At 37.4% G+C, this 26,234-nt stretch overlaps 1 protein-coding gene across 2 annotated transcripts in view; it reads left to right on the top strand.

The window, feature by feature from the left end:
* Positions 1–10,363: 10,363 nt before the first annotated feature.
* Positions 10,364–26,234, top strand: part of APELA (apelin receptor early endogenous ligand) — a 42,916-nt gene continuing 27,045 nt past the window's right edge. Inside the window, exons 1-3 of one of the 2 annotated variants that reach the window (XR_002322345.2) lie at positions 10,364–10,624; positions 12,370–12,459; positions 25,214–25,308. Coding sequence is in view for 1 of the 2 variants with exons in the window: in XM_020976348.2 (XP_020832007.1) it covers positions 10,549–10,624; positions 12,370–12,458 (165 nt within the window). In the remaining variant the exon portion in view is untranslated. The remainder of the gene's footprint in view (positions 10,625–12,369; positions 12,460–25,213; positions 25,309–26,234) is intronic. The other variant, XM_020976348.2, reaches the window with a different exon arrangement.

Raw genomic sequence — 26,234 nt, 5'->3', positions numbered from 1 at the left:
CTCTGCATTCCAACCAAAATGCCCTGCTTCCTGTTTCCCATCTATGACTTTTCATCTTCTGTCACCATGACTTTATCCAGACAGTCCCCCATAGATGGAATGCACTTCATCCTCATTTCTGCCTCATATAATCCCTTGATTCAGTTTAAGTGCCACTTCTCACACAGACAGAGCCTTTCCTGATTCCCTCAATTGACAGAGACCTCAAGTATCTACTCTGTAAATATTTTGTGCGTCCTTTTCTGTGTTAATGTTGTCTTACTCCCAATAAAGAGTGAGGCAGGAACCATTTCCTTTTGTCTTTATATCCCTGGGGCCTGGCATAGAGTAAGCATTGATAAATGCTCATTAGATTAAATCAATTAAGGAAAGAAAGGCCCTGTAAATACAAAAATATTTACAGCAGCCCTGTTTGTGCTAGCAAGCAAGCAAAAAGAGGAAAAGAAGAAGATGGGTGCCCATTGGTTAAGACATGACTGAACAAATTATGGAATATTAATAAACTGGACTATTACTGAGCTGTAAGAAAAGATGAATTTGAAAAATTCAGAGATACCTGGAAATGTGTATGAACTAACACAGAGTGAAGTAAGCAAAACCAGTAGAACAATCTAAAACACGATCACAATAATGTAATAAAAGCAAACATTGAAAGATGTGAGAGTGCTAGAGGTATCAGAATGCTGATAAATGCAGTGACCAATCTTGGATTCACTGATGGTGAAGCAGATTTCCCTCCTCTCCATAGACAAGTATGGACTGTAACTGCAAAGAGGCAGGAAGGAAGAAAGAAGGAAAGGAGTGCAGAGAAAAGAGAAACAGAGAAAGTCAGAGAGACAGAGACAGGGAGGGAGAGAGAGAAAGAGAAAAGGAGAGAAACAGAGAAAGAGACAGAGAAAAAAACAGACAGAAAAGGAAAGAGAGATGAAAAAAGAGAAATAGAGAGACAGAGACAGAAAAAAAGACAAATTCAGAGAGAGAAAGATAGATGGAGAGACAGAGATAGAGACCTAGAGAAACAGAGATCAGTAGGGAAAGAGACAGAAAGAAGCAGATAGAGGAAGAGAGAGAACAAAAAGAGAAGGGGTGGGAGAGAGAGAGAGAGAGAATTCACAGAATCATACTCGCTTTTTAAGGTCCACTAAATGGGCTACTCTACTCAGATTAGCAGCCAATATCTCCTCTCCCCCACATCAGCATATCATGGAATTAGGTAACAAGGGGCTACCCAGCATTTGTTGTGTCATCCCAAAGAAACGAGGAGTTCAACACATGTGTTCACTCCACTCCCATACACACTCCATGAAGTTGATCTTCCACTTCACTGGTAAATCCATTAAAAGTACATAGGAATCCCACTTTGTCCAGGTCATTGCCTCCGTCAGGGTATTCTGCTTTGGGGTATTCACCTCCTTGCCAGTTACAGGCTTTGTTTTGTCACAGGCCCTTAAAACCTTTGAGGAAAAAAAGACATTATACCTTCAAACTCCCCTACCTAAAGTAGAATATAAGCTCACTGAAGGCATAGATTACATGACTTGTTTGAATCTGTATCACCAGGGTTTAGCAAAGTGCTTGGTATATGGCATAAATATTCTAGCTAGCTAGCTATTTCACTTTAAAATTTTGTATTCCCAGCACCTTGAGCAGTCCCTGACACATAATGGGTGGTTAACAAATGTTTCTCAATTAACTATTTAACTGAATTCCAAGGACATTTCCCAAGTTCCACTAAAAATTTCTCTTTCCAGAACATCCTAATGTTTTTGCTGCCTATTTTTCTATACCAGGAGTGCTCTAAAATTATATCTTTTCAAAGTTCCACAATCCAAGCCAAGTTTCACCAGCTACTGTCCCACCTTCTCCAATAATTCCAAAGCCCCTCAGGTTTTCTTCAACTCATTTTCCCACATCCTTTGTATACTGACCTCATCATAGTTTTGTCTCCTTTAAGTCAGTTACTAGCTCATTACATAATACCATCTAAATCCACACATGTATCATACATATATGTCATTACTGCAAAAACCAAAAGGGGGACAATAATAATGACACACCTTTAATTGAGAGTGCTTAACAAAAGTCTGGTTTATCTGACAAGGACTGAAACACACATCAAAGTTAAAGCTGCTGTTTGCAGGGCCAATATGTGTCTACTTAATGCATATACCATTCAGAGAAATATAGTATCCTGAATGGGAAAAACGATGGTCCCATTGTACCCAGTCCTGGTCAAATCACATCTGATGTCCTGGGTTCAGTATCAAATTTGAGAAAGGATTTTGGTAAACTGGTGCACATTGAAGGAAGAGTGATCAGGATGGCAAACACTGGAAATCAAGTCATACTAAGATCAAATAAGTAGCCTAGTGAAGATGTAAGAGAGACAAGACAGCTACTTTCAGGTATTTTAAAGGATTGTCACATAGAGGACTAAAACTTGTTCTACTTGGTCCTAGAGGGCCAAAATGAGACCAAAAGATTGAAATTTAAGATAGGAAAATTTAGCCTTACTATAAGAGAAAACTAACAAATATCTAGACATGCGATGGGCTGCCTTTCAGGCAGTCAGTCAGCTCCTTGCCACTGGAGGTTGTCAAGAAAAGATTTGATGATTCATTTGTTGGGGCTGTTATAGATGAGATCCATTTGTAATACTCCCCAAAGAATTCAGACCATATGAGAACAACAAGCTCCTATGAAGCATTTGGACACAAAACATTAATTCTAACATAGTGGAGGTCCCAGTTGCCAAATGAAAAAGGTTCTTTTAGATTTTTAAGGGCTTTTTAGGTGGCACAGTGGATAGAGCAGAGGACCTGGTGTCAGGAAGACCCAATTTCAAATTCTGCCAGATACTTACTAGCTTTGTGACCCTAGGCAAGTCACTTAACCCTGTTTGCCTCAGTTGCCTCATAGGTAAAGTGACCTGGAGAAAGAAATGACAAACCATTCCATATGTTTGCTAACAAAACTCCAAATGGAGTCATGAAGAGTCAAACACAACTGAAGAACCTTTTAATTATCGTCTCATGGACCTCTTTGGCCATCTAGGGAAGTCAATAGACCTCATCAGAAAAATGTTTTTAAATGCATAAGATACATAGGATTACAAAGGAAAACAATCTTAGTGAAATAGTTTTAATTTGTTTTTCCAATTCAAGTACCCAGACCCCCTAAAATCTATCCATGAACTTCTTTGGGATTCTATAGACCCATAATATAGGTAGTATCCTTCCCTTCTAAGTAATTTAATCTCCTCTCCCCACATCAACAAATTGGCATTGACAATCAAAGAAGTACCAAGAGGAAGGGGAGATGAAAACTTTAATAAAGATGGGGGTCAATGTCTCCCTTTTGCTTGCTTCCTCTGGGACTTCTGCTCCCTCATTTACTCTGGTATCTGTGCACCTTGTCTTGAGTATCTGTCTCATGTCCCAGTCTACAGTACAGCTGGACTGCCATGACTCCTGTGGTCTGGTTGGCTCAGATGCTCATTAGCACTTGACCAAAGGAGCTAGCTTTGGCAAAGTGGCTATTCCTAATAGATGCCAGGCCTCCTGGAGGGCTCTCCTCTACTCGTGTGTCTCCCATTCTAAGGCCCATAGTGTGTTAGAAAAGTCAGTCCTTCCCTATCAGCTTGTCTCATATGTATAGTTTGAATAAAAGTTGGAGCATGTGACCTCTGATTTACCTTACAATTTCTTTATGAGAATTCATGTATTTATTTTCCACATTAGTGAAATTGTATTTATAACTCTCCTCCTTCAGTCTTTCCTAGCAAACAAGAATGGCCAACACAATGCCCTCCAATTCTGCAATTCCATGATTTTTTCAATCTCTTTATCTCCACGGGTTACTTGATACTTAGTTCCAAAGAGCTGAAAATCAAATTGGCTTTTCAACTTTTTTTTTTTTTGCTGAGGCAATTGGGGTTAAGCGACTGGCCCAGGGCCACACAGCTATTAAGTGTCAAGTGTTTGGTCTCAGGCCAGATTTGAACTCAGATCCTCCTGACTCCAGGCCCAATGCTCTATCCATTGTGCCACTTAGCTGGCCCTGTTTTTTCAGCATTTCAAGTGATATAATGGAACGAATATTCAACCTGGAAGTTAGAAGATCACAATATGAATCCTATTCTAACTATGGCAACAACTCATAGAGCATCTCTGAATCTCAGATTTGTCACCTACTTCACAGTTTTTTGTGAGGATTAAACAAGATTATAAATGTAAAGTGTTTTTCAAATCTTAAAGTGCTATATACATCTTTATTATTGTTGTTATTGTAATTATCTACAAATAGGAATAATATCTGCTCTGCCTAGTTTGAAGAAGTGTTATCAGGATCAAGTAAGATAGTCCAAATAAAGTACTTTGTTTTAATAAAGTGCTATATAAACTAAATTCTTATTATTATTAATACTCTGCTAAAATCCTATTCCAATGTCTCATCATGGCATGGAGGTAATTCTGGCTTTTCTAAGACTATGTTACCAAAGGAAAGGGTTCACATAGGTACCCAGTGACAGACTTAATTTTTTTTGTTTAAAGACCAGTTTAGCCAAATTCAGCAAGTCTAACTGAGGAAGAATTGTCCACCAAATGAAATAGCTGGCCATATTTTTCTGGCCATAACATCTAGGTATGAAAATATTGTGACCCACATGAATAGATAACATACTACAAGTATGAAATTACACATCATTAAAATATCATCATGGTTGTTATTGTAATGTAGTTGTTAAAAAATGCCAGTAGAAGAAACTGTTCCAAAAGCTGGATATGATGTCTGTAGGAGAGCCATGTCTTACCCTTGAAGAGACTAGAGACTGGTTACTTTTTGCACATTCTTAGCTTCTCCTCATTTCTCATCATGTAAAACTCTTCTGGACTTTTCCCAAAACCTCTTCATTCTAAAAGATCATTTCTGCCTTGGAATTCATACCTCGGAAGTACCCCACTACAAGACCCCTCTCTCTTACTGGAGGATCAGATGGTAGAGTTCCTCCCAAAATGTCTGTTTAAGAAGGGCAGCTATTTCTTCATTTCCTACCAGGCTGTATTTCTTTGGGCTTTTTCACCATGTTCTATGCTAGTACCTTCTTTCTCACTCCCATCGCTTTTTTTTAGCTTCCCTTTATATGCTCTCTTCCCTATTCAAACACAAGCTCCTTGAGGGTAGGTATCATCCTGTTTTGCTTGTATTTGTCAATGCTTAGCACAGAGCTTGACGTATAAGTAACACTTAATGAAAGCTTATTGACTGGCCCACGTGGTTTCATTGAAATAATATTGTTTGTAGTAGAATATTACTGTGCTATAAGAAATTCCAAACATGATGAACACAAGGAAGAATATAAAAACTTACATTAACTGGTGCATCGTGAAATAAACACAGCCCAAAAAATATATAACCAATGACAGCAGCAAAGTCAATAGAAAGAACAGTCACTGTAAAACATGTGAAAATGAACACTGTAAAGTTACAAAAAAGAAGCTTGTCCACAAAGAAGAGTTATGAGAAGATTATCCCTCTCCTCTCCTTTGCAAGTGTGTTGGGGGAAGGAGTCTAGATTGTATATAATGTCATATTTTATAAATGTATTGTGGTGCTTTTTTTCTTCTCTTCTTTTTTTTCTTTTGAATTTGTTTTTCTTATAATAAGGAGAGGAGGGAGGGGAAAATCTAGGCAATGGAAAAATGAAAATATCAATAAAAATCTATTTTTAAAACAGTAAATATGACCAAAAATTAATGCACTGATTCTTTTTAAAAAATAAAAATAAAGAGCAAATTAATGTTTTCAAAAGAAAGGATATTCTTATCTGACAGTCTTCCAAAAGATGTTAGCTTTTTCAAATTTTTAATCCAATTAATTAATTCAATTTAATATCCATTGGGAAGAGTTTGCTAAGTACTATATTATATTACATTTGGCAATAGAAGTCTTGGGTCCAAAATTAAGAGGTCAGAGAGGACTGTACTGGGAGAAAGAGAAAGAGGGAGGTAGAACGGAGTAAATTATCTCACCTAAAAGACGTAAGAAAAAGTTTTTACAATGGAGGGGATGACAGGGAGATGACGGGTAATGAGTGAACCTTATTCTCATCAGACTTGGCTCACAGAGCATAAAAATACATGCAATTGGGCATAAAATTCTATCTTACCCTACAAGAAATTACAAGAAGGGGATAAGGGTGGGGTGAGAGATAGAAGGGAAGGCAGATTGGGGGAGTAAATACTCAGAAGCAAAGCACTTTTGAGAAGGAACAGGGTGAAAGGAGAGAGAATGGAATAAACAGGAGGGAGGAATAGGATGGAGGGAAATAGCAATAGTAACTACAGAAGAAAATTTTGATACATGTTTTTCTGATAAAGGCCTCATTTCTCAAACATATACAGAACTGAGTCAAATTATAAAAATAAGAGCCATTCCCCAATTCATCAGTTTTCAGATGAAGTAACCAAAGCTCTCTATAGCACAATGAAAAAATAATCTAACTCAGTATTGATTGGAGGAATCCAGATTGAAACAATTCTGAGGTATTACCTCATATCTATTAGATTGGCTAATCAGACAGGAAAGGTAAATAACAAATGGGGGAGAGGATGTGGGAAAAATGAGACATTAATGTACTGTTGGTGGAAATGTGACCTCATTCAGCCATTCTGTAGAGCAATTTGGACTTATGACCAAAGGGCTATAAAACCACGTATAGTCTTTGACCTACCAATACTACAGATACATCTGTATCCTAAGAGAGGTAAAAAGGAAAAGGACCTATATGTGTAAAAAAATTTACAATAGTTCTTTTCTGGGGACAAAGAATTAGAAATTGAGGGGGATGGTCAAATAAGTTGTGATATGTGATTATGATGGAATACTATTATACTATAAGAAATGATAAGCAGTATGCTCTCAGAAAAACCTGGAAAGATTTGCATGGAATGATACAAAGTGAATGTACTGTGTACAAAGTAACAGCAATATTGTAAGACCATCAGCTGTGAGTGACTCAGCTATTCTCAGCAATGCAATGATCCAAGACAACTCTAAAGGAGTTATGATTAAAAAGTCCTCTCTATCCCCATAGAAAGAACTGATGGATCTGAATACAGATAGAAGCATACTTTTTTTTACATTATTTTTTCTTGAAATTTTTTGTCTATGTTTTCTTTCACAACATCGACTATTATAGGTATGTTTTGCATGACTATACATGTATAACCTATATCTAATTGCTTGCCTTCTCAATGGGGTTGGGGAGGAAGGGAGAGAATTTGGAACTGAAAAAGTTTTTAAAACAAATGTTAAAAATTGTTTTTACATGTATGTAACCGGAGAAAAATTAAAAATTAAAAAAAAAAGTCCAGTCCTAGTTGATGGCGTCCCTTGTCATTTGTGGAGTAATACTGTATAACAGGCCCAATGGTATTTAACGAATTTTATGTAGCCATGCCTTTAAAGTGATAATACACCCAAAAACTATAGTTCCTTTATGGTTTTCCTGCTGAAATAGGACCAGGGGATGAGTCCTCTCACCACCCCACACCTCAAGGTTTTTACTAAGAAATATGTTAAAATATGATAGATTTTAAATATACACAATAATGGTTTGAGACCTACAAACTAGATATTTGTTACAAGAGGTTTCTTTTCCTTTTTTTCCCAATGGGAGGAAGAGAAAATAAACTCTTGTTAATTGAAAAATAAAAAAAGTATTTAAAGAGAATTACATGCTAGAAAAGAAGTATGATCTCAGGACATCTAAACCTGAGGAAGTGTCAGGTGGGGAAAGGGAGAGAATATTAAGAAAACTATTGTAATGCAAGGGCAGGTACAGTGGGTGATGTCTAGCCAATCCTTTTCCCATAAGGCTATCACAGGGATTTCCCTAAAGCTGAGCCATTGTTAATGGGCCACACCTAGACACAGAAGGTAAGATATAACTGAAAGATGGCATTTCTTGGGCAGATGAAAAAATTGGTTCTCTGTGAACTTGTGGGTAATGTTAGTGTTAGTTATATCCTAAAAGAGGGAGAAGACTTGAACACCTCACTTGGTAATCCATATTAAGTGGTAAATACATGCTGCCTGAAATGCTACAATTCTTTCAACTCATGAATTACACTGTGTGTGGGAGGGGAAAAGATGGGATATAAGCACTCAGAAGGAAATAAGGACAAATTCTAAGTTATTTCAAGTAAAAAGTCTAGAAACACTGATAAGTTTTGAGACACTACGGAAGTTTTTATTTTGGAAACTTCTATATGTTTATGGTTTCAATGAAATTAGTTAACTAAGTAAAAGATTATGAACTGTTTTCTAGATTCAGGATAACTTTATGGATTGATTTTAAGCCCAAAGAACAACAGGGAGGGGCAGGTAGGTAGTACAGTGAATAGAACTCTGGCCTTGGAGTCAGGAGGACCTGAGCTCAAATCCAGCCTCAGATACTTGATACTTACTAGCTATGTGACCCTGGGCAAGTCACTTTACCCCGACTGCCTCACCGGAAGTAGAACAACAGGGAAAAAAAAAGAACAGGAGGGTCACTACTAACCATCTAAACCTGGGAAACTTAAATAAAGCAAAAAATTTTCATCGGTGATACCACTTTACCACACAATGTAGTCTATACACTCTGGAAAACCATTCTCCGTATTCCTGGCATCTTATTCCGTATCTCTTTGTTTGTTTTTATAATGTACTAACTTAGAATAGATTCACAGTGTCACAGAAGGAGAGCTAAAGGGAACCTCAAAGACCATCTAACCCAATCTCCTTATTTTACAGATGGAGAAGTGAGAATAAAGAGAAGATTAAGTGATCTGTCCAAAGTCCTACAGTTAAGAGTCTGAGGAGGGATCAAAACCCAGGTTTTCTGATATCAGAGTTAGTGCTCTTTCCTCTGTACCATCCACTCTCTTAAAAGAAGAGAACTCTTCTCTCCCCCTTTTGCCTTTCTACAATTCAATTTCTAACTCACCAAATCCTAACTACTGTTCAGGGAACCAGGTTGGTGATTGCTCATATATAAAGCCTTCCCCATCCCCCCAGCAAAACAAAACAAAACTTCAAGTCCTGGCCATAGGATGTTGTTTTCACTCATCTTATGAACTTAGATTTTAATTTATGATATAATTATCTATGCATCTATCTTCCCCCCCACATCCCTCCCCACTCCCACCCCTAAACTTCTTCAGTCCAATGGGCTAACATTTGTAAAGCACTTTTTAAATGCTACTGCTGCTGTTGTTGTTGGCGGCAGAGATCTCATCTAATGCATCTTAATATCCCACAAGGAGCCCAATTCTCTAACTTGCACATTGTAAGCACTTAGCGTTTGCATTATCCAACCAAATATGTTCAATCAACTTTTTTGCAGCCATGTATATAGCTCTAACAGTGAACCTGGAATTAAATACAAAAAAATTATTTATGAATTATAGCCAAAGTTATCCTTTCTGCTTGTGGCACTTTCCCATCACATCATCATTCATTCTGGTTAACTTCCAAAGTATATTGTCTTCTTCAAATGGCGCCAGCAATAGCAGCATACCTACTGCTTACCAAGGCCAAATTGTAATGTGTGTAAGAGATCCAACAATTTTTTAACATAAAGGTGAAAATCCGGAGTCTGTCAGGGGGTTGAACTTGCCTATATTTCCTTCTTTTCTAATTCCTGTTCACAGCCATTGTAAAAGAATAGAGCACTAGTCATGTTCCACTGGTTTTGACTGACTTTTTTTCCCCCAGCAGTGAAAGTGGTTTTTTTCCTTAAAATAAATCTGTCAGGGCCACTTTCTACACCTAATTTTTGTTTTCTAAACTCAGGATTTTCAAGACTAATTTCAGCCTATGCTGAACCCTAAGAACACTTCATGGTACAAAAGGCACACCAGATTTTGTAGTTTACAAATTCCCCCCTGAATAGCCACCACTTTGCAGCTAGTTTGGGGAACAGAAAGCATTTCAGCAGCTAGCCCTGCCTCAAAGCACTAGGGGTTCTTAAGTAAGGGCTGCAGAATTCTTTCTGAGAGGGACAAAAGAGAGACTTCCTGTCATTCCCATTACTTTCTGCATGTGGGACCAATATGGGCAATGCAAAGTTTAAACAGTTGCAAATGGAGAAGGGGAGGGGGCAGTATCATGCCTTGTTTTACATATTTTTCTATTTCTAGGTTGAATTTAAAGGGAAGTCTTAGCATTCTCCTTTAGGAAAGCTAGTAGACCCCAGTGAAGTGGTTGTTTACTGGGATGCTCCATTTCACCATTATTTGCTTATGGAAAATAAAGGGGAGTGACAGGAAAAGGGAGAGGGGGGGGTGCAGGAGGGGGTTGAGGAAAGAGGGAGGCACTGACCACAGTGCAGCACCAGTAACCTTGTCTTATGTGATCATTAACCTTGCTGGAAGGCACAGCTGGCGACTCACTCTGAGGTTTGTCATTAGAATTGAGAGCTGAGCCACACAGATACTGCAGGAGTATTTAAAGGATTGTTTGGTTTTCTGGGAGTGCTCTGGCTTTCCGTGTGGCAGCAAAATGAGATTTCAGCTGCTCTTTTTTCTATTCCTTTTTTTCACGATGGGTATACTCCTTATCAATGGACAAAGGACAGGTAGGACTTTTACATTAACGTATTTGAATTGCATCATACTGATATGTGATATGTCTACATATTGATATGCATACGTATGTATAGTATATGTGTGCGGTGGTGTGTGTATATCTATATACCTTTGTCTTCTGGAGAAAATTGATAGTGACTTGAGGAAACATTTATGAATTCCAAAGCATGTTTTACTCTCTGGTTAATTACTTTGATGGACCGTTAAAGTGATAGCTGAAGACAAATATAGATAAATGAGATATATAAGTTTTGCATCACCGAGTTCAAAACACTAAACTCCAAGCTGTTGGGATCTTTTTTTTTTGCAGTCCTGACCATCCGGAAAATTGGTGTGCTCATTAAAGTGCTAAATAAAATCTTATTTGTATAGCTAAGTGGTAGAATACTAAACAGTTCATTTAAGCACCTTTGCTGAAGACTGGGATCTGCTAAGCTTAACTGGGTTTTTTATACCTTAATTGAATCACTGTGTAGCAGAAAGCAATTGAACTTGCTTAAGGGCAGTAGCTATTCTATCTCTAGCAATAAAATTGAGGTGGTTCTCTTGAAATAAACAAAAAAAAAAAGCAAAAAAAAAAGAGAGCAAGCAATGTTCTAGTAGTGCTTTTATGAATGTAAAACAAAAATGTTCTGGGTATGGCAGACATACATACTTTTGGTGCATAGTATTTCTTTGCTTTAAGTATCTTCTTCAGTAATGATCTCAATTATGGTGCTGGGCCACCAGGGTTTTTAATAAAATTGGTATATTATAAAATCATACCAATCCCACAAATATTTGCTTAGCATCTAACACACATCAGACACAGTGGTAGGCACTGGGGATACAAAGACTAAACAAACAAACACATCAACAATCTCTGCCCTCAGGGAACTTATATTTCAAAGAAAATCAAGAGAACATGCTAATATCCTTTTACATCCATGGTTCCAAAAAAATGGCAACCATCATAGTAAGAATATGAGTTACTTTTCTAAGCCATGGGACTCAAACTAACAAGTTCAAATAATGAGATCATATGTTAAGTTTCCTGTCAGGGGACATTTTAAAAGTAGGCAACTGAAATGTTAAACTGAAAAGACAAAGTGTAAGTAAATGGGTACATAAGAGTATACACTACTACTCTAGTTAAGATAGAGAAAAGGTTATCCAGAGAATGACCACAGGGTTAACCACATGTTCATGACTGTCTCCAGTACAGACTACCTTTTTTGTTGCTGTTGGCCAAAAGCTCATTCATTCACTCAGAGAATAAATCGCAACCAGTATCCATGTGGTATGCCCTCTGACATTCACAAGAAAAATGCACTTTTCCAAATGAGCCCTGTTCCATTGTTTATGGCTTTCAGTTCTTCAACATGCCGAAGTCTGTAGAATGAAGTTTACTTTGGTCAAGGTTCTTGTAAAATATTGGTGATTAATTCACTGGACAGAAACTTAAAGGGCAAGTTCTGTTTAAGTAAGCAGCCCTTTAAGAGTAAAGATGACAGCCCTGGCTACACTGAGCTTGAAAATGCCCTCCTTGATTCATTCTGATTACCTTGTTAGCATTTTAGTAATACATGTGAATTATGCATCCTGCTGCCCCTTGTCATATGAATTATCGCCTAGCAAAAAGCAATTGACTACCAGGCAGCCTGATTCTAGAAGATTTCTTTGCATGCTCCAGCAACATGACATATGATTTTCTGGGGTGTCAGCAAAAAAAATGTTTTTCTTTTTCTAACTGCAGGTAACCTGGCACTGAGGAGAAAACTGCATAGACACAGCTGTCTCCAGAGGAGATGCATGCCCCTCCATTCCCGGGTACCCTTCCCCTGAGGTATTTATGATAGCAAAAGTGTCTTTCTTAAAATTTCAGCAGTGTTCATTCATATCTGGGTTGGTTATAAAATCAGGCGCCAAGAGAATGCAATTATGAATGTGCCTCTAAACATGTGTTTTGAAATGCTGCGTGGGCAGCTGAGCATGTTCCCCAGAATAAGCACATTCCAAGTTAGATTTACATGGTGCTTTTTTTTAAAGCACTTAGAGATGCCTTTTCTTAACCAAACCATAGCTATAATTTGGTTGGTCTTGATTCTTGGTCATTTCTTTTTGCCTGCAGACAGGGTTTGAAAAGAGAACAAAACCTATTTGTTAATCTAAACTCCAAAGCAGTATTCCTAGCCTCTCCTGTGTGGCTGGTCCTGATTACTAGGCTTTCTAGGGGAAACGGGGAGGAGAGCGGGAAATGGGAAATGGGGGAGCACTTGCTGCTGCCTTAATTTGCCTTTTGCAGCTTAGGATCCTAAATTAGATTTCCCTTAATTTCCCACCCACCAAAATGCTAATCTTTTCACTAAGGAAACTGCCTTCCCAATCACCAAGAATACAGTTAGAATCTATTAACTTTTAAAAGGTGCTAAAGCAGAAATACTTCACATAAAAACATTCCTGTTGGTTTTCAACTGCCATGATTTTAAAGTCTACATTCCTTTTAAAAGCCTGTTTTTAAGCCTTTCAAAAGGTCTCAGGAGCTTGGCCGCTCAGTTGAGCAGTGTGCATATGCAAACACTAATTAACTAGTCCAGTTAGCCTGTATGTCGCTTTTTATGGCTTCCATTGCAATGCCCATTGTTTGCTAGATATTTTTCCTATCAGGTTAAAGCCCTGTGGTAAAAAGTCAGAAGAAGGAACTTAAAAGGTATAGCGATAGATAACTATAGACAAGGTTAAAACCCAGAAAGAAGCCTGTTTTTTTCAGTGCTCTGAAGCTTGATAGAAGAAACTTGCTATAACCAGTTTTTTGAGAAATAGTGCTGCAGCTAGCATTGAGATGTTTCCCATTAAACACAACAACTAGAGTGTGTATCTGGAGAAATAATGGCAAAATGTGTCAGGAGGAGCTCCGCTACAGATTTTCCTAGCATTTTGTTATAAATGACAATGAGCATTGCTTGTTTCAGACAATAGCAAGAAGATTCCTGCATATTAGTAAAGAGAGAGGGAGACACCCTTGCATAATGAAACACAAAGCATCCCTTATCCACAGGTCATCCTGGCTTTCACCACTAACTGCTGGCCATAAAAAAACCAGCCAAGGTTGCAGGTAAACAAATTGCTAGTTGGAATAAGAAAGTCTAAAAAGTTAAAGAAAATTCTACCTTGGACAGAACGTTTGCAAAAAGAATGCCAGAGACTTTTTTTTTCTTCTGTTTGTATCACTATCATCTCATAGGTGCCTGACACATAGTAGAAGCTCAGTTAATGCCTTTTGAATCTAAATGAACTGAATTAAAATTAACTTGCAGTAATCCTTAACTTTAGGCAACTGATAAGTGACCCAAAATTTCAGTTAATTCTAGCTTAAATTCTGTCATTCATTTTTGCAATGCCCAGGTCAGGAAAACAGTCTTGCTAGAAGTTTTGCACTTATTTGCTTTAGATATTTTTTTTAATACTAAAAAGCCTATTAGTACCACTAAAGGCATGCATACACAATGTTAATGTGTTTCCCAAGATTACCCTGCCATTCCTGCTAAAAAATATTATATTAAAATTAGGGTAGAAATAGGTACTAGAACTGTTATTTCTCCCAAGTGAAGAAGCTCCATTCACCAATGACAGTCAGAATCTTCTTTAAATTTATAATTTTAAAGAGTTGAAACTTGCCCAAGGCTACACATCTAGGAATTTGGGAGTGGGGGAAAGAGGGGTGCTGCCACAGCAGGGTTGGGAAGGGGAGGGACTAGGGAAGAAGACAGGGCCTTCCTCAGTTTGAGGCCAGGTCACTTATCCACTCCACTCTACTACCTCTCATTAAAATTTGGTAAGAATAATTATGCATTACATTGTGACATTTTGTAATAGACTTATCACATTTGATACTCACAACAAACCAGCAGGTTAGACAGGGCACATTTTATCCCCATTTTATAGATGAGAAAATTAAGGCTCAATGAAGTTGACTTTTCTATAGTCACACAGTAAGTGGGAAGACCAAGATGCAAACTGAGTCTTATAACTTCGTGTTCATACCACTAACCCACATGGCCTCTACCAGAATTATAACTTCCCTTTATCTCATGTCCTTATTAGGCCTTTTTTATGGGCACTAACAAAGCAAGGGAAGTTGGGCTATAAGGCCTGGAGGCTCTCTCTAAGCCTTTCATCCCTGCTAAAGCCTTGGCCAACATTCTTTCACCTCCATGTTTTCTGCATGCCTTAAGCACAAATTGAGTGTGAAGGGTTAAGCTCAATTTAGAACATGCACAAACCATGTAACAGGGTAGACAATCTGAATTAAATGTAGTTTACATTGGAAGCTTTTCAGATCAGACCATTGGGTGATGAATTCTTTAGTCCACTTATTAGTGATGCATGCTGACCCCACTGTTACTTAAACAAATTACCTAGCCCTTCCCATTGAGCTGGTTTCATTAAAATAGCTACCCTGTATACAACTTATTCAACTGACTCGTTATTTTGGCATTAGGTGGACAAAGCCTTAGAGTCCTAAGTGACAGATTTGATATAAGAATGGAGAACAAGATGATACTTGTCAGTGATGTCAGAAAATCCTCCATTAAGTGTTTGTGAGAGGGCGATAAGTAGCAGCCAAAGGTAGCCTGAATTTGTCAACTTTTATCCACTCTTCCAAATTTTCCCTCTTTTAGCAGTAAAACCTAACTGGCTTTTTCTACATTCTGGGCACTGAAGGTGAACCTTCTTAACCATTGAGGAACACAAGTATGTTTAATTTTGATGATAAGAGTTGGGTACTGATTTTAGAACTGACTAATTTCTGGAAACAAGTATATATCATCATCTCATATTTCGTAATTCAATTCAACAAGCATTAAGCACCTGCTTTGTGTTGGTCACAGGGTTCATTGACGGGGCTTTAGAATCTAGTAAGAGAAAATGACATTAATGTTTTAATTTTTTTCAAAAGACTAATAGGCAGAAATAAGCTATATATGTGAATAATTATACTGTGTTGGGTTACAGAAAGATGATGTTAAGTAAATGTTACAGGTAAAGAATATTGAAATTGCAAGGTGCTGGGGTGGGGGATGGGAGAGCAATGGTGAGATGAGTAAAAGTTTTACAAAGGAGAGATGGCACCTGACTTGAGCCTTGTAAATCCTTGATGGATTTCAACAAGACAGTATTATTATCACAATTAGAGAAGTCTCTGAGATATGAGGACCAAGACAAACATATTGTGAGCAAATATTTTGCCATTTAAATAACTTATGGAGCTCAGTAGGTGGAGTATGTGGGGAGTTTCTAGAAAAGACCATTACTGGCTGCTGATGGACAGAAAATGTAACCTGCCAAAGCCTTGATGCCTTTGTAAAGAAGGAGTTGACTAGCTGTGTAACCCCAGGCAAGTCACTTAACCCCAACTGCCTCACCAAAAAGCAAAAAAAAAAAAAAAAGATTGAGTTATTTGTTGAGCTACAGTTAAACCCATGTAAGTTTCCCAGACTTGAGAAAGTGGCAGCTGTGTTCTCTAGGACTCCTAGGAAACAACATGGCATGACTATTGTATGTGTGTGTTTTTTCTAGTATAAAGACTGACAAGCCCCTGAGGAAGCCAGGGTACTTAGTGTCTGCCTGTCCCTTTTCAGAGTGTCTTTTGTGTGCCATGGTCATACTGAGTAGCCTCTGTTGGTAAAGAGTTTCATAGTAAGTGTTTTCTGGTAAAAATAAAAACAAAAAACACTAGAATTTATTGAATGTGGGAGTAACATTGTCAGACCTGTGGAAAGGAAAATCAAAGGAAAATCACTTTGATAGCTGTGTGGAAGACAGACTGAAGTGAAGATCAGTTAAAAGGCTATTGAAACAATCTAAGCAAAAGGAGGTAAGGATCTGAACTGAGGTAGTAGTTGAGTAAGTAGACAGAACAAGGCAGATGTGAACAATATCATAGAGGAAGAAATGGCAAGATTTGGCCACCAAATGGATTTCTGGGGTAAAGGACAGTAAAGAGATGAGGACAAAAATCTGGAAAGCTGGAAAAACTTTGACACCTTTGATAGAAATAAGGAAGTTTTGTAGAAGGGTGGGTTGTGGAGGAAGGGGGAGTATAAAGCTAATGAATTCCATTTTGGACATATTGAGTTTAAGAGCTCTACGAAATATCCAGTTTGCAATGTCCAATAGGCAATTTGTGATGTAGAGTTGAAGCTCAAGGAAAAGACTGGTGTATGTAGAAAGAGAAGAAGGCCCAAGACAGTCTTGTGGAATACCCATCAGTAGGGGATTTGATATAGATTATGAGCCAAGAAAGGAGATTCAGGAGGATTCTGGCAGATAGAAGGAAAGAACAAGGAAAGAGTAGTTTCATGAGAACCCAGAGAGGAGAAAGTTTCCAAGGGGAGAGAGTAGTCAATAATATCAAATACTGAGTTCAAGAAGGATGAGACCTAAGAAAAGATTTGGTGCTTAAGAGATCATCAATAACTATGGAGAAAACAGTTTCAGTTGATTGATGAGGTCAAAAACTATATTGCAATCATAAGATAAATAAGGGTCTGCCTGAACTAGAGTCAAAGTGGTGAGAATAGATTATGGTGAGATCTCAGGAGTAGGATAGGTTAGACTTGACAATCAACTGTGTGAGGGTAGAAGCCAGAAAGGGAGAAGAAAGTCAAAGATGACTCAGGTTCTAAACTTGTAAGTTGGGAGAAAGGTGGAGGCAGCAATTGAAATGGGGAGCTTACAGTAGGAAAAGGAACAGATTATAGGGGAGAGACAGTGAGTTCAGTTTAGGATGTGTTGAGTTTGAGGTGATAGTAGGATATAGATGAAAATGTCAGGAAGGTGGTTGAAAATGTTAAGTTAAAAGGAGAGGTTATAGTAGGAGATAGGGAATGTCCCACAAAGAAATAAATATTGAAGCCATAAGAACAGGTAAGAAAGAGAATATAAAGACTAAAGACAGGTCCATAAGGAAAGCTTCAATACTGGACAAATGAAGGAAGAAAAAGAGGCTATGGGGTGAAAAATGCAAGTAGAGAACCACTAGAGGGCAGTGTCAAGGGATACAGGGGAGTTAGATCAGGGAAAGGATAGGCAAAAGTGTCAAATGCTGCAAGATGGTCAAGGAAGATGGGGGGGGTGAAATCACTGAATTTGGTGATAAGAGGGTCACTGGTAACATTGGAATGAACTAGTTCAATAAAGTGAAAGAAGCCAGATTACAAAACACTGTGGAAATGAAAAAGTAGATACAATGAGTGCAGTAGACCCATAGCTCTCAACTTAAGACCCCTGTACACACTTAAAAATTACTGAGGATCCCAAACAGTTTTATTTATGTGGCTTATGTCTTGAATAAATATTTACCATGTTAGAAATTTAAAATGATAAAATTTTAAAATATTTTAATTCATTTTAAAATAACAATAAGCACATGTTCATATAAATAACATCTTTTTGTGAAAAAAATTATATTTTCCAAAAAAAATTAGTGAGAAGAATGGCATGATTTTCCATATTTTTGCAAATCTCTTTAATGTCTAATGGACGAAAACTGAATTCTCATATTTGCATTAGTTCTGTCGTGATGCTATTTTAGTTGTACATGAAGAAATTCCAGCCTTGCATAAATCAGCAAGTGAAAGGGAAAGGAGTATTTTAATAACCCTTATAGATAATTGTGGATATTTTTCTTTGATGTTGTGCCAAAATTTGACAAGTAATAGTTTCTTAAATATTAGCTGTAATGTGCAATCTGAAGCCATATCAATGAACTTATACTTCATTGGTCTTTCTTGTACTTTAAATGGATCTTAACCATGAATGTTTTCATAACAGCATGCACTGGTCATTTAGGGCTGGGGGGAGACTGGGTCAATGAATTATGTAAATATTCCAAATGTTGACACATTCATTAGACCATGTTTTTTAAAAACCATATTTGTTAATATCACCACCAGTCGCAGAAAAATTTTTAAATATTGGGAAACTATCAGGTTCACAGTGGCAAATAAAAGTTTTCTGAAATTCAAATTTTTGCTAGAAAACTTAATTTTATGATTGGCAACAAATACTAAAAGTTATTCTCCTTGAAACAACAGGCTAACTGGGTTCATCATGAGAAAATACATGCCAAAAATCCAAGTCTGAATAACCATAGTTTCTCAGTTGCTCTTTCAAGTAAAAATGGTGTCCTATTAAAAAAAAATGCCACTAGTTCAGCTAACAACTCACACAGTTTCCTGAGTGCATTTCCTCAAGAAACTATTGGACTACAGTTTGCAGTAGTTTCATCACGCAGAATATTAAAAGTACAGTTAATAATTTTGTGGCTTCATCAAAGACATTCTTAAGTGAATCTTACATATATGTGTATGTATTTGTATATGTGTGTATACACACGCATACTTTATATGCGTATATATACATACAAATAGATATAAATAAAGATAAGGAGGGAGAGGGGACACAGAGAGAGAGAGTGCATGGCAGTGAGGAAGACAATGGCTGCTAGTACAATTTGGTGCCACTACCTAGATTTGTACTAAAGTATCAGTAATCTTACCCATCTTTACTTTTGCGTCATCATTGCTAATTGTCAACACAATTGTTCCTAGATAGACCACAAGACTCAAAAAAAGTTATCCAAACACTCTGAATACTTTGGCACCAATTATGTTTGTTACCAAACATTCTTATAAAAGATCTTCTTCAGTGATTAGCTGGCACTGATATTGATATACAAGGATAACAGAAAGTCAAGCCCTGTCTGTAGAAAAGGCAAAAGTACAATTCTTCAGATAAGATATTAACTCAGTCTTCATGTTTGCAACTAAGTCTTTAATTAACAGGTCACATAGTCTCTAGAAAACTCCAATGTACTCAATAAGAGAATGAGAGTGAAAAAGACAAATAATGTCTCAGCATTATTATAAAATGGTTTTATCTCATTGACCCTTTGAAAAGGTTTCAAGGACCTCCAGGGACCCACAGAACACACTTTTGAGAACTACTGGTATAGACCATAGGAATTTTATATAATATGAAGAAATAATCCCTGATTTCAGTGTTCAAGCTCTAACATTCAGTATCTCTGTAACCTTAGGTAAGTTACTTAATATCCCTGGGCCTCAGTTTCTTTCTCTTTAAAATGAGTGAGGCAGGAAAGAAGGTAGGACTAGATGGCCTCTAATACCCCTTCCACCTATGAATTTCTAAATTACTTGAGACCTAAATGGGGATGGGGGGGGGGGGGGTGAGCACAGGTAAAAGAAGTAAGAAAGAGGTGGATAATGGGGGGGAAGGGGAGCAGGGATTAAGAGTAGAATTTGGTTTACCAAAATGCAGACCTGATTTCAAAGCTAACTGGAAAAAAAAAGGACTTAGCAAAGATAAGCAATTCTAGATTACTAGAATTTGTTAGCTCAGAGATGATCTGTATCTTCCGCAATATGACAACAAAATTTTAATTCATCTAGCTTAACGTCACAGTGTTAATGTGATAAATGTGCACTTAAAATGTTCTATTCCCCCATTAAAAAATATTCAGTGACAGACCAAAAACTAACTTCAGAGTTCTCTCTTCCTTCATGTTGAAAAACGTGATAATTTCTCATTCTAAAAGAAGTTAACATTTTTTTAAATATCATTCATGAATATGCCTTTTCAAAGACACCTGAAGCACCTGTATCCTGCCATGTTTCTTTGAAATCCATCTCTGTACTTGTACTCTACTCTTGACTCCCTATGCCATTCCCCACAATGACTTTTCCTTTTTATCTTATCCCCGACTTGCACCCCATTCCACCACCACACTTAGTCCCTGATTTCTCATCTAACTGGGACAGCTTCAACTGCCTTCCTCCATTCCTCCTTCCCTTCTTTTCCTCTCTAGTCCAAGAAGGAGCATCCTTACTCTTCCCTGAGGCTAATCCCTTAACTTCTACCTTTTGTCACACACCTGAAGGATATTTCTCTAGCATTCACCCTATCTTTCCCATGCATCCAGTATCTCTCCCTTTCCAATAACACCTTATCTGCATGCTTAGAGTCACCTGGATCCTAAAAGAATTCTGACCTTGTGGCCTTATCCAGCCATTTTTTTCTCCTTTTTTGCTGCTAATTTTGTTAGGGGGAAATACCTACATTGAATGCCACTACTACATCACTACCTGCTGTCCTCCTGATCTCTTCTAATCTAACTTCTCTCCTCACCAAAACTCCTTTCTCAGGGAGCACCAATAATCTGCTAATTGCTAAATGCAATCTCCTTTTTTATTTTTTAAACCTCTCTGCAGCACTCTTCTCCCTTTGTTTAAGAGACACAAGACTTTCTGGGTTCACTTCATACCTCTCTAATGCTCCTTCACTGACTCCCTTTCTGACTCCTGATCCTCTGCCAGACCCCTTAAAGCCTCAACATAGAGAGTGGTTTTCTTCCCCCTAAAGCTGATATTCCTAAGGTTTTGTCCTGAACCCTCTCCTCTTTACTCTTTTGAGATTGTCTTTCCTGACAATCTCATTCATTCCTATGACTTTAACTACAAGACATTTCCACTTGCATATAGAATATCATCTCTACCAGGATTTCACCACTACCTGAAAGTCAACAGCTCTAAAACTGAGCATTCAATCTTTTCCCCAAAACTACTCATTCTCTTAAATACATATTTGTACGTGTGCAAGCATGTGTGTGTGTGTGTTTTTGTTTGTTTCTGTCAGTGGTCCCAGCACTCATTCAGCCTACTATGTTTGAAACCTTGGTATTGGCCTTGCTTCTTCTCTCTCCTTCACTGCTCATGTTTATTTATTTCTTTTAAATGTGATTTTTTTTCAGTTAACAAGCTTTTATTCTCTCTCCTCATCTCCCCATTCCCCAATTCAACAAAAAAAGAAAAGAAAAAGAAAACCTCATAAAAACATGCATAGTCAAGTAAATCAACTCACATTAGCCATGTCCAAAAGTGTATGTCTAGTTCTGCATCTTCAAGCCATGACCTCTCTTGAAGGTGGTGGGTAGCATGTTTTATCCTCAGTCCTCTGGAATCCTGCAATCAGTCATTGCAGTGATAAGAGTTCTTAAACTCTTTCAGAGATGAACAGCACCTCACGGGATTGGTGTGAGGATCAAATGAGATAATATTTGTTAAGCTATTAATAAAGAGTCTGCCACACACAGCAGGTGCTTCATAAATGCTTGTTCCCTTCTCCATAAATTGTTCTCCTCACCTCTCATGTACAAGTTGACACAAACGCTGTCAATTCCATTTCTTTAGCAAGGTTTGCATCTATTCTTTCTTCCCTTTGCAGACTGATACCACCTGTCTCTTTCCTTACCACCCATGCAGACTACTATAGTAGTCTTCTACCTCCATTCTGCCAGGTTTCTCTCTGCCATCTTGGCTCTGCCCTCCACCTCCATTCTTACCCTACTCAAATCCATCTGTCATATCAACATGAAGCTAATTTTATGCTCATGTCAGTCTTTTGCTCAAAAAATCTTCACTGGTTCCCTAGTGGCTGTCAGGGAACATTCAGACTCGTATCTCTGACATTCAAGGCCCCCCACGCACAATTGCCACTTTCCCCTTCCAATGTTATCTCACTCTCAGTCAAGCTGTACTATTCTGTCCCATTGTTTTCCCAACATAATGTCTTTTACTCATACAGTTTCTAGGACCTCCTAGACTATACTCCCCTCCTTCACTTACTAAATTGTGGCTTGAAAGTCACTTCCTCCAGAAAGTCTTCACTGATTCTGAATATTGGTAATGCCACTTTGCGCTAAGATCATCCTGAGGACTTTATTCTGTGTCTCTCCACTGTATCTAACATATATTCTGGGGGATTATTTTATAGCCCATTGGACTGTAAGTTTCATACTTTAGCCATGAATTATCTAAACTGTATATCTTCCCTCAGTGACTACCATTGGGTCTTCAAGGTAGGGGCTTAACAAATAATTTTAATTTGTTTGTAGAGGTGTTTTTGAGCTTAGACAAGCATTTTATGGCCTCAATCCTGTCTCAACAATGGATTATCAGATTTAGAAGTGAAAGAAACATTAGAGAGTATCATGTAATCAGAGGATCAGAGGCTTTCAAGCTGAAAGGGAGCATAGAGGCTCTTATTTAAAAATAAGGGACAGACAATTGAAGAGATTTGTCCAAGATTATACAGCTATTAAGTGTCTGAGGTAGGATTTGAACACTCCTGACTGAGCCCAGAGCTCTATTCACTATTACATCATCCTTCATTTTAAAGGTAAAGAAAATAAGTCCTTAAGGGATTTGGTGATGAAGGGATGTGAAGACGTGAATCCAGGTCAAATCTATACCGTTATAACTTGCTACTTCTCAAGTTTTCTGTTAGTAAGCTAAAGAGACTTAAAGCTAGATTTCTCAAAGAATAATGATGGGATTTGGTTTTCTTGGATGTAGTACTCCTATCCAATAATGACAGCAGAAGGCTTCAATACTCCAAAAGCTCTGTGGTATTCATAACAAAGCTACTCTACCAATGCTGGTTACAATCCTTTCACTACCTTATTGGTCATCTATGAGTTGCTAAGAGCAAAAAATTAAAAAAACAAAAACACAAAACCATGAATGCAAAGACTGTTAGTTATCCTTTTAGTGATAAGTATCTCCAAATTTAGCTGAATAGAAGTCTATCCACATTTGTAACATCAGCCAAAATTTCTGTTTCCCCGGCCTAACCTTCATGTCACATCTGGGCCATAAGGAGACCACAAACTGAAATCAATCCTCACATTGAGGAACAGCAAAATATTTAAAAGTTTCTTAAATTTGTTTTTCTCATTGAAATGCAAAAAATGTGACTACTATGATTCATTTCAAAAACTGTGTTTCATTTCAGGCTTGATGTTTGTATATTAAATAGAAAACTTATTAAAAATCTATTGCTTAAAGCAGAGGTGGCCAGTACTTGTCAGGAACCACAGTAACATGTAGTTGGGAAATATTTAAACAAAATAAATAAAAATACAGTAAAACATAGATAATGTTAATTTGTGGTTATCTAAGTGACTATGCACCACATGTACAATTTAGTGGGCTCCATTTCTGCTTGAGTTTGACAGCATTCATTTAAAGCATGTCCGCAAAAAAGAGATATGAAAAGGAAGCTTCTCCTATTCCCCAGAAGTCATGGGAGGTCCACAAGTGTGGAACACTTGTTACGTTCAGATATTTTTTTACGTTTTCGTCACTTTTGCTGATTGCTTTTTCTCTTCTTCCCCTTTTTTTCCTTTTAAAAATATCATTTATTATACTACATAGCTCTCTGATGGGAGGGGGAAAAAATGGGGAAAATTTAGCTGATATAAAAACAAAAATATCAATACGATTTATTTTTTAAAATTTATCAATATTTTAAATATCAGTAAAAAAAACTAAGTGCCTCTTTTGGAAAAGCATATTATAATTATCTAGCCATATGCTATATTTTTGTGGTTTCCTCCTTGACACTCAGCAAACTTCTGGGCTCTTTCCCCTACCATGTGTTAGTTTGGGCTTGGGGAATATAATTTTAATATTACCCTCAAACATATTTAAGAAATCTGATGCTAAAAAAATCATAACATGTTATTTTTAATTTATTCATTCAATTTGTAGTTTGTGTTAGATGCCAGGGGAGATACAAAGACACATAAGTCAATGCCCAGGGAGCTTTCCATTTTAGTAAGAGGCCAAAATATATAGATATATTAAAAGAAAAAATTCAACAACAATAACAAAAACTACCACAAACACTTATGAGTTCATGAACTAGAAATATTCCAAGAGTCAATTGATGTCTAAAACTCCCCCTACGTTTTCCCATTGAAACTATGCTTTAAAGAATCTATCCAATAAGGTTCTGACACTAGCCCGCAGAACTTATTTAAGTATAACTGTGCTATAGTAGTTATAATACTAAATTGAAATCTGGTACCTGGAAATGTGGAGCTACATAGTAGTACACAAGGAAAAGCAAGGGAGAAGAAATAAAAAATTATGCTCCCTTCAGAGGGCAAGTTCTTGGCAAAATATGAAAATATGGAAATACAGACATGTGGTGTTCTCTATTTTTCTGTAGTCTACTGTATTATCACCTTTCCCAGCACCCTTGCCTGGGCCTGCTTTACCTCCAAAGTGGCTCATGCTCCCAAATATCCTATCCACCTCTACATACCACCCCTTTCCCTGTCTCAAATATACACACACAAACCCAGAACTCCCTTTCCTTCAGTATAGTGGATCTCAGGTGTCAGGAGTGAAATAATCCAAGTGCACTAATTCATACTGTGTAAATTAATAACTTTAATTTGTACGCATTTTAAAAACACTTTTTGATAGATTATTCAGTGGTTTTACATAATTTATTTCAAAGAATGATAAGAAAAATATTTTTGGATTGGCAAGATACTATTTGGCAGCTCATCCCAGCCTGGTAATCTAACCCCTCTCAGGGTCAGTTCCTTTTAACTTGTTCCTGCTGTTCATAGCTTCTTCAAATACTCAGCTTCTGAAATCACAAGTTGATTCTATAAGTCCTCTAGAGTTTTTTGTTTTGTTTTTTTGTTTTGTTTTCCTTGGCAGCTTTTGCTTGGTTGGTTTTTGGCAAGGTGATTATGGCAGGGGAGGAGGAGAAAGTAGTTATCAGAGAATGAAGACATGACAGTGGGACAAGAACGGTAAGGTGTAATTATATTTAGAATACTACCTACTACCTATCTCTGAGGGTTGTTGGGAGGAAAGCACTTTGTAAAACAGAAAGCACTACCCTGAACATTGTACATAATAACGGCAACATTGTGCGATGACTTTGTTAGACTTAGCTCTCCTGAGCAATGCAATAATTAAGACAATTGCAAAAGACTCATGATGGAAAATGCTATCCAAGTCCAGAGAAAGGACTATATGCATACTATTGAAGCATAATTTTCTCCTTTTTTTGTTTTTGTTTTTTCTTTCTCGTGTTTTTTCCTTTTGTTCTGATTCTTTTTTCATAACATGACTAATGTGGAAATATGTTTACTATGATTGTACAGGTATAGCCTATATAAGATTGCATGCCATTTGGGGGAAGGGGAAGAGAGGGAGGGGGGAAATTTAGAGCACAAACTCGTATAAAAGTGAACGTTAAAAACTAACAATTAATTAATTTTTTAAAAAAGGTGAGCACTATCCAAATGTGAATTGTTGGTATTCTATTCCTGCTAAGAAAATGAGAGGGTAGGGGCAGCTAGCTGGTGCAGTGTATAGAGCACTGGCCCTGGAGTCGGGAAGACCTGAGTTCAAATCCAGCCTCAGACACCTAACACTTACTAGCTATGTGATCCTAGGCAAGTCATTTAACTCCAATTGCCTCACTAAAAAAAAAAAAAAGAAAAGAAAATGAAATGACAGAGATAATAAATACTCTAAGAACTTAGGAAAGAGAAAGAGTAGTGAAGACTAGAGCAGATGAAGAAGACATATAAGGAGTTAGGACTTATCTGGGTATATGATGGGGTAGGCTTTGGATACGGAAGAATAATGTAGTGAAAAGAACCATAGACTTGGAGTCAGGAAGACCTGGGGTCAAATCCTGCCTCACATACTAATTGGTTGTCAAGGC

This window comes from Phascolarctos cinereus, unplaced genomic scaffold (assembly GCF_003287225.1).
Source record: "Phascolarctos cinereus isolate Bilbo 61053 unplaced genomic scaffold, phaCin_HiC Scaffold_9;HRSCAF=440, whole genome shotgun sequence".
NCBI classification, from domain to species: Eukaryota; Metazoa; Chordata; class Mammalia; order Diprotodontia; family Phascolarctidae; genus Phascolarctos; species Phascolarctos cinereus.
This window is presented reverse-complemented; position numbering and strand designations above follow the sequence as displayed.